The sequence below is a fragment of the Rutidosis leptorrhynchoides genome, chromosome 1 (genome assembly GCF_046630445.1).
Source record: "Rutidosis leptorrhynchoides isolate AG116_Rl617_1_P2 chromosome 1, CSIRO_AGI_Rlap_v1, whole genome shotgun sequence".
Taxonomy (NCBI): Eukaryota; Viridiplantae; Streptophyta; class Magnoliopsida; order Asterales; family Asteraceae; genus Rutidosis; species Rutidosis leptorrhynchoides.
The window spans coordinates 272,001,963-272,011,629 of record NC_092333.1 but is presented as its reverse complement, the minus strand read 5'-3'; the positions used below and the strand labels follow the sequence as shown (position 1 = coordinate 272,011,629).

General features: G+C 37.1%; 1 protein-coding gene across 1 annotated transcript; it reads right to left on the bottom strand.

The window, feature by feature from the left end:
* Positions 1 to 1,826: 1,826 nt before the first annotated feature.
* LOC139897835 (uncharacterized) lies at positions 1,827 to 3,592 on the bottom strand. Its single transcript, XM_071880551.1, has 2 exons — positions 3,159 to 3,592; positions 1,827 to 2,874 (listed from the first exon to the last, which is right to left on the bottom strand). Exons 1-2 carry the CDS (start codon positions 3,590 to 3,592, stop codon positions 1,827 to 1,829), a joined length of 1,482 nt encoding a protein of 493 aa, XP_071736652.1.
* Positions 3,593 to 9,667: the final 6,075 nt, after the last annotated feature.

The following is a 9,667-nucleotide window of genomic DNA, read 5'->3' as shown; positions in this document are numbered from 1 at the left end:
CTTTTACCAAGTGAGCGAAGGTGATGGAGGCTAAATTACTCAAAGCATATGCTTTCTTGTTTTGACTCCTTCTCACATGTTCGATGGTGAAGCTTCTGAAGTTTTCTATTAATTCCCTGACCTTTGACAAGTAGAGTTGTATGATGTGTTATCTTGCTTCGAAGACAACTAGAACCTGGTTGGCTACGAGTTGGGAGTCCATGAAAGCTTGCAGATGCTCAATTTTCATCTCTTTGGCTATCCTAAGTCCGACGAGTAGAGCTTCATATTCTGCTTCATTGTTAGTTGTGTTGAATTCGAAGCGAAGTGCATATGTGAAATCTTGTCCTTCGGGGTTAATTAACATTAGCCTCGCCCCTGAACCATCAGAGCTAGAAGCTCCGTCAGTGAACAACTTCCATTCCTCCGTTTCGGCAGACGGAGTGATAATTTGTCCGAAGGTGGAGTCACTTTCTTCGTTTATCTCCGTTATTTCTACCATGAAGTCTGCTGGTACTTGGGCCTTGATCGAGTGACGAGCTTGGAAATCGATGTCATGTTCTCCTAGTTCAATGGCCCATTTGGCCATTCGGCCCAACTTTTTTGGCTTCATAAGTACCTGTCTAATCTGCTTATAAGTTAACACAATGATTGGATGAGCCTAAAAGTACCTTTGTAGTTTCCTGACAGTATGAACTAAGGTGAGTGTGAGCTTTTCGAGCTCTAGATAGTTAACTTCTGCACCATGGAGAACCTGACTAACGAAGTATATGGGGACCTGTATCTTTTCTCGTTCTGCTACAAGTACCGCGTTGATGCATTCTTTGGAGGTTACTAGGTAGAGATATAGTGTTTCCCCTAGCTTTGGGGACGTGAAGGTTGGTAGATTAGCTACATGTGCTTTCATATCTATGAAGGGTTGCTCTGCTTCATCTGTCCATACTATCTTTTTTGCCCCCAAACATCCTTTTAGAACTTTAAGGAGAGGTAGCTATTTCTCGTCCCCCCTGGAGAGGAAATGGCTTAGTGACGCCAGTTTCCCATTTAAGCTCTGCATTTCTTTGACTGTGGTTGGAGTTTTGAGTTGTTGTAGCTTATCCACTTTCTCTGGGTTTGCTAATATTCCTTTATTTGTGATGTAATACCCCAAGAACCTTCCTTCTTCCACCCCGAAGGAACACTTTTTCGAATTGAGCTTTATGTTGATTGTCGTAAGGGTGTCGAAAGTTTCTTAAATGTCATTCAATAAAGTTCATTTCTCGACACTTTTGATTACCATATCATCGACATAAGTTTCTAGGTTTCTTCCGAGCTTCTTACGGAAGACCTTATCTACAAGCCTTTGATATGTAGCACCGGCATTTTTTAGTCCGAAAGGCATCTTTTTGTAGCAATAGATCCCCTTGCTTGTGAAGAATGATGTCTTTTCTTTGTCCTCTTCGGCCATTTGAATCTGATGGTAACCTTTGTAAGTATCGAGAAAACACTTATATTTATATCCGGTTAAGGATTTTCACCTTCCTATCAATTTCTGGCAGAGGGTAGCAATCCTTCGGGCAAGCTTTGTTAACGTACGTAAAATCAACACACATTCTCCAACCTCCGTATGACTTCTTTACCATGACAGGATTTGCAACCCAGGTAGGGTATTTGGCTTCTCCGATTATATCAGCTTGGAGCAATTCCTCTACTTCTTTACAAGCGGCCTCATCCCTTTCATTAGCAAGGTTTCTTTTCTTTTGATGTACCGGCTCTAGGTGTTTGTATTCGTTAAGCTTATGCTCTGTGGAGAACATTATCCCTTTAATATTGAGTGTTCGAGGGATGCCAGTCATATCTCCGTATTCTCAAGCGAAGATATCAATATTTGCATGTAGCAACTTACGAAGCCTCTTTTTTGTTTCCGAAGGTAGGGAACCTCTGATGGTCACTTGTTGCTCAGGGAACAGAGGGTTGATGGAGATTTTCTCTTCCTCCGGACCCTCCTCCCTATTCTCAAGGATGCATTCCCCTGGTCTTTCCTCCGTTTCCCTGATGGCCATGATTACCTTTTCCCGATCATAAGTTGAAGCTAGGGTACCGATCCCTTCGGGTGTGTAAAATTTTACCAGTTGATGCACAGTGGATACAATTATCCCCATCTTCATCATAGCCACTCTTCCTAACAAAATTTTATGTTGCGAGGTGGATCGGACTACTACAAAGTCAAGCGTCTCTGTCCTGGATAACGGTGGTTCTCCGATGGTGAAATCAAGATCTATCTCTCCGATAGGCCAACTTCTTTCTCCCGAGAATCCGATCAGGGGTACTATTGGAGGACTTAGGCGAGCTTTGATAGAAGGGCTGAGTTGGTCAAAGCAATGTTCATACATGATGTCACACGCGCTCCCGCTATCTAAGTAAACTCGGTGCACATTTCTCTTGAAGATTCGGCCATTGACCATGACAGGCTCGTCAGATGGAGTGATTGTATCGAGTGCTGGGAAGGAGATTACTTCCCAATCTATCACCCCACTTCTTCTCTCCCTTTTGTAAGTTCTAAGCTTTTCAACGGGGAAGCATTCTGTCACTGTCAATATGGCATTGTCTGTGTTTGGCCTTTTTTCTTCAGGTTTAGCTTCTTGCTTGGCTACCTTCGTGTTACGTATGCCTTTCACTAGATGTGACAATTTCCCGGATCTAACGGCCTCCTCTATGTCTTGCCTTAGCTGTATGCAGTCGTCTGTTTCGTGCCGGAAGTTATTGTGGAAGTCAAAAAATTTGCTTGTGTCCCTCAGCTTGCCCTTGTTGTTCAACTTTGGCGGAGCTTTGAAAGCTTGGGCGGCCCTTTCGGTAGCAAGGATTTCCTTAGGCGACTTTATCAATGTCCCAAGGATACTGGAGGTATTTTCTCTCCTGTAGGGAGAGAATCTGTTCTGCTTATTCTTTCTTCCTAGTTTATCTTCACGATGACTTACCTTCTCCTTTCATTTGAAGTTCTGTGATTCTTTGTATACGAAGCTGTTGCGGTGTCCTTCGCGTCTAACCAAACATACGATTTGTCTAGTAAAGCTTCTTAAGTGTCTGAGAGATCTCGGCTAAGATGTTCTACTAGTGCTCAGGTCCTGCAGCCGTACAAGAGTCATGAGATTCTTTATGACTCCGGGAGTCCTGGGATCTGTTGGGTTTCATCTGTATACCGGCTAAGAAAATCTCTCGAAGCTTCGTTATCTTTCTGCTTGATGCTGTGGGCAGCAACGTGGTTCTTCTTGTGCTTCTTTTGTTGACTGAATTTTGACCTAAAAATTCGTTTAGGATCTTCAAAACTTGATATAGAATCCTTCGCCAAGGAGTCGAACCAGATCCTTGTATCACTTTTAAACACATATGAGAATGCATGGAAAGCTACGGCCATATCCCATCTCGACATTCGAGCTGCGCCTTCGAAGATGTTTATGAAATCATCAGGGTCATCCTTTCCCTCATAATATCCCAGGTGGGAAGGTATCTTTATTGCTATAGGTAGCGGGTGGTTTTGTATCGAAGATATGAAGGGAGTTTTCTGGCTCTTCCAGGACTGATCCACGCATCCGCTAGCGTTCATGTTAGCTTCGTGGTGGAGGTTGTTTACCATAGGGAGACTTCCAGCGTTCACATTCTGGTAGGGTAAACCAACCCATTGATTCCCTTCGTTCAATACTTATGACCCCGGAGGCAACGAAGCATTCTGATGATTTATCACAGGGATTATTCCTGTGGTTGGCAAGACAGCACTGGTGTTGGGTACGTTTTGTGAAACCAAGGGGATAGGGATCCCGAAGGTATACTGTTGTACCAACGGTCCTCCGGGATTGATCAATGAATGCTGGTGGTAATCATTAACTGAGCCGGCTGAGAGAGCACCGGCTGAGGGGTGATATTTGGAGGGATTGCTAGTTGCGAGATCATAGGATGGCTGGCAAGAGGAAGATTTCTCGCTGGCCTCGCCTCCATCTCCATTTCCTTATCGACATCTTCACTGTCATACGTGAGGATTCATCGACTCTGCAGATGCCCTTCTTCTCGTAACTTTTTTGATGACGGCGCGTATGTTATCATAATTATTAAGTATGAAGGTTTTGTTAATTAACGGTGGTGGTTCAGAATCACTCCGATATGAGATTATTGGCATAGTAGGAGTGACAGGTGTTCATGTCCCGGTTTCATGTCGGTTAACTTCCGATTGCAAAGAGAAACCAGGTGGTGGGTGATCGGGATCTGCCAAGATCTTGTGTTTTTCTCAAACAAAGTGATTATTGATGTGGTGTCCTACAGATGGCGCCAATTGTTTGTACAATTCTTGGCTACCCTTGTTAGGGGAACAAGGATGTTGAGATATGATTACTCAATGGATGGTGTTGCAAGGTATGATGATGAATATATGCTTGTTGGCGATTCCCCGAAGGTAGTACGAAGGTATCGTACTTTATGCCACCAAGATACGAAGGTAACTCATTGAGAGTGTTATGTGTTAGTAATTGTGACTTAGTGTGTATATCCACTCTAGAGGTCATGCTCTCCTTTTATAGGGTTAGACAATAGCTTCTTCACCGATTTTCTAGGCGGGATCAGTCTCTAAGGCAATCTCTGATAAGACAAAGGGGACTTTCCCTTCGGCCGACTGCAATCCCTGTTAGTTGAAGAAAGCTATCCTGCAACATTCCTCTTTTGTCATTTGGATGCTAGTAGAAGCGAGTTTGGTCAACCCCCTTACTTCTCTCCTTCAGTCTAGGAAATCTTGTGACTTTATGATGAGTCTTTGCCCATTGGTAACCGTGATCCCTTCGTCACTATGTTCCTTCATTACTATAGCTTCGTATAACGGATGTGGTTTCTTAAAAATCCTGAATATTAGGATTACACTTTGGGAGCATTCTTCTTTTATCATTTGGGCGCCATTATTTGAGTTTGAGGATATCCCGCTCATTGTTGGTTGACATATATGTTCTTGTGATCCAATCTTATGTCAACTACCCTCGTTAAGCGTGATATCTCTGGTAACTTAGCTTCGTTTATTATCTTGACGGGGAGATACACTATCAATCCACACGCGTGGTAGCGCGTTATAGTTTTTGATATGTTTATCAAAAGGAAAGATCCTCCTGCCTCTGTTAACGTATTCAGTGCCACTTTTAAATTGACGACATATGGCAAGGGATGATACACTTTTTAAAGGAAGTGTAATTTTATCATCAAAAAATCTCCATCCCTTCAGGTAGGGACGGAGTATCTATGGGGCAAGGGTGAGCTCCGACCACCCCATATTTTTGTTTCCTTTTTAGCAATTTTTCAGTTCTTATGGGTGTAATATGTAAAAAAAAAAAAAAAAAAAAAATTGGGCCATCCCATTTGATTAACAAACTCATAATTACTCCCTAAGTTTTTAGAATCGAGTTTTTTAATATCAAATACATCACCAATTCACCACTTTTTTTTGTCTTCTTGCGGCGCATTATATGCACTGTTAATTATTAGAAATAACCTAGTTTCCCCTAATTTAGCTATTTACTCCGTACATAATAACATGAGGCAAACTTCAAAAGGTGAAGGTAAACTTCAATACCCTATTCTTGCTTATATCAGTTACAATCCCCTATCCCCTATCCCCTATCCCCTATATACCTTAAAATAAAAGAGAACACATATCGAGGAATAATCTTTCTAAAAACACCCCTCCACACCATTAGATCAAAAAAAGACATCATAGTACCCTTTAATCCTATGGTCCAAAATCAATCTATAAACCAATTAGGCAATAAATCCTATTAATAATCGAAACTTACAAAATTACCCTTCAATCAATTAAACCTCTACAAACCCGTTTACATACTTCTTGTTCCTATAATAAAACTTAAAAAAAAACTAATTCAATCCAACTACCAGTCGCATGTCATTCTTCATGAACAAAAATCATCTAAACTAAATGAAACACCTCCACTAAACTCGCCATTATTTGAATCCAACAATCATCAAATTGTTCACAGCACAACTTTGATTCAATTCGCAAATTAATCAATTGATGGCAAAGTAGTCGCGCATCTATTATGTCAATCGGTTTGAGTAAGACACAGGTACGAATATGCTTTCATATTTTATGAAAATTGTATAATTGTATGAGTTGATTTTACAATAATATTTACAGTAGCTCAATTTAACCCCAATATCATTCTCATTATTATTTTCGTGAATACAATTAATTAGTGATTTTCATATAAAAATAATTATTTAGGTATATAAATTGTTGTATAAAGATGCATAATAAGAAATCTTTTTCAACTTAAGTGACGGATTAAAATTTAGTGATATCATCTTTTATTTTTGTTATTAGCACCAAGTGATAATAATTTGGTATATTGGTTTTAATATCTCCGAAAATGTTGGGAATTCGTATGGGAAAACAGCAAGTACTACTAGATAAGTTCTTAATTATTAGTAAATCAATCAAGAGTCAAAAATATTTACTCAGAATCATTTTATATCAAACGTTGCGTTTCCTAAAAAAAAAAAATTGGTAGATCACAGCTGTTATTTGAGTGAAAGAGATCAATATGCGATCAATTCCAAATATAAATTTAAATTACATACGGAATTCCCTCCAAACAATGATGACTCTTCTCTATAAATACCACACATTGTACCTCATTCTACTCACACTCAAAAAACAAAATCATCTTACTAATAACAACAAATAATCATTCATGGCAGAAGTTGCAGAGTTCTCACCACTCAATGCTGTCAGAAATGAGAAGAAGGACTGGAAAGTTAGAGTTAAGGTGGTGGATAGTTGGGTCAAAACAGCCTACAAGCAACCTGAGGTGATCTCTTCCTATGAGTTAATAGTGGCTGATTCTCAGGTTTGTCCAATCGTCGATTATAACTTAAATAATAATTATACCCCTGTGCAAACTAATCAAATGGAAATAAATAACACTGATCTTTATGCGCAGGGACACAAAATGAGGACCTCTATCTACAAAAATCTTATGCAGTTTTTTGAACACACGTTCAAACTGGGTACCTTTTTAGATTTGGCATTTTTTGATGTCAAAAAACATGATGATGAGTTTAAGCTTGTGACACATGATTATAAAATCATTCTTATGAAGAAAACTAAAGTTAGATGATGCCAGACATTCGTCATCCAGGCTGATCTTTTCAACTTTGTTACATTTGAAGATGTGAATGCATAGAGAGTGGGGTTGAATGATGTATTTGGTAAAACATACTAAAATTATTTCATTCCAATTTCGTTTTATAACTTTATAATCACTAAACTCATTATACCCTTAATTTTGTAGATGTGGTCGGGCAGTTAGTTACAATGAACAGGTATAAGGTGGTTGAAGAAGGGGATACCAAGAAGAGATATGTGCTATTTCAACTACAAGATCCAACGTAACAATAAAATCTTTATTTACTTTTATTTACTTAATAAGAAAAAATAAAAAATGGAATGAAATAATGAATCATTTTGTAGTACCTTGTGTTACATATTCCTACATGTCTGTATTGAAGTCTTTTTCTTTCTAATAACAGTGGAGAAAAGGTTCGTTGTATGGACCATGCACACCCCTAGTTGTTTGTGATGAATGAATGAGGAATGGGTGAGATTAGGGGTGTTTATATAGGTGAGCAATTAGAAGAGAGTTAGGATTAGTATGGAGTTAGGATAAGGCTTAGAAAATTTGAAGAACATTAGGACTCTAGGCATTTAGGATAGGATTTAAGTATCATAATAATGTTAGGAGTCCTTAAGATGATTCTAGAATTTAGTGTTGGAATTAGACTAAAACTAGTTCAAAGTTGGGATAAACTTGATTAGGATTAGGATAGGAAATTTGAAATTATCTTTTAATATTATTATTAGATATTAGATTTTATTTATTATTATTTTTTTCAGCCGATTTTATTTATATATATATATATATATATATATATATATATATATATATATATATATATATATATATATATATATATATATATATATATATATATATATAATAATATATATATTTTAATTTTTATCATATTAATTAATGTGCAATTTAGTCTCTGCACATTTTATTCGTGTTAGTCCTTCGTTAAATTTTTATTGATGATGACGAGCCATGATCGTTAGTTTAGGTAACCTCGTTACCCATTTCATTACTTTCTTTAGTTTCGACTTTCTAACCGAGCAAGTTTGCTTTGGACAACCAAAGTTTCAAGTTCGTTCGTATTAAAAATGATCGAAAAAGTTGGGGTGTTATATGCAGACACGGTCGAAGTCTAGACTCACTAATGCATCTAAACAACTATCAGTTAGACACACTAATGCAAGACCTGGTTCGCTAAGACCACCGCTCTGATACCAACTGTCGTGCCCCGTCCTAATCCATCTGGACGAATACATTACAATTGATTACATCGCGAGGTACTTGACCTCTATATGATACATTTTACAAACATTGCGTTCGTTTTTAAAAGACAAACTTTCATTACATCGAAAGTTGACGGCATGCATACCATTTCATAATATATCCAACTATAATTGACTTAATAATAATCTTGATGAACTCAACGACTCGAATGCAACGTCTTTTGAAATATGTCATGAATGACTCCAAGTAATATCTTTAAAATGAGCAAATGCACAGCGGAAGATTTCTTTAACACCTGAATAAACATGCTTTCAAGTGTCAACCAAAAGGTTGGTGAGTTCATTATTTTTCATAATCAATCATTTTCATCATTTTAATAGACCACAAGATTTTCATTTCTCATAAATATGCGTCCCATGCATAGAGACAAAAATAATCATTCATATGGTAAACACCTGGTAACCGACATTAACAATATGCATATAAGAATATCCCCTATCATTTCGGGAAATCCTTCGGACATGATAAAACAACATCGAAGTACTAAAGCATCCGGTACTTTGGATGGGGTTCGTTAGGCCCAATAGATCAATCTTTAGGATCCGCGTCAATTAGTAGATCGGTTTACTAATTCTTAGGTTACCAAGCAAAAGGGGCATATTCGGCTTCGATCATTCACCCATATAATGTAGTTTCAATTACTTGTGTCTATTTCGTAAAACATTTATAAAAATTGCGCATGTATTCTCAGCCCAAAAATATAAAGGGTAAAAAGGCAAATGAAACTCACCTATTGTATTTCGTAGTAAAAATACATATAACGTCATTGAACAAGTGCAAAGTTGGCTTCAGATTCACGAACCTAAATTAATTATATATAAATATATGTTGGTCAATATTTGTCTAACAATTAGGTCAGGTCATAGTGTACCACAATCCTAATGCTCGAGACTAATATGCAAAAGTCAACAAAAGTCAATTTGACTCAAAATGATTTCCAAAAATCTATACATGATTAATATATAGTTTAAATATCATCGTTTTATATTTTTAAATATTTTTAAAAGATTATATTAGAGTAAAAATATAATTCATTTATTATTAACATTTATATAATAAAAATATACTTTTATATATCTTAAGTAGTAAAATTTATAAAGTTCATTTAATAACATAAAAAAGTTATGTTAGGTTTTATTAAGGTAATTATATTATTTGTATTACACATTTATTTGATAAAATAGTATTGATAACAATAATAAATAAAAGTTGTATTATTTTGTAATAATAATTATTATTATTCTATT

Excerpts from the sequence above, each read along its gene's own strand:
- LOC139897835 (XM_071880551.1), bottom strand. The coding sequence starts at position 3,592 with ATGGTAAACAACCTCCACCACGAAGCTAACATGAACGCTAGCGGATGC. Across the intron at positions 2,875-3,158 it reads TCGAGAGATTTTCTTAGCCG|GAGAGAAAATACCTCCAGTA; the intron begins GTATACAGATGA and ends CTCTCCCTACAG.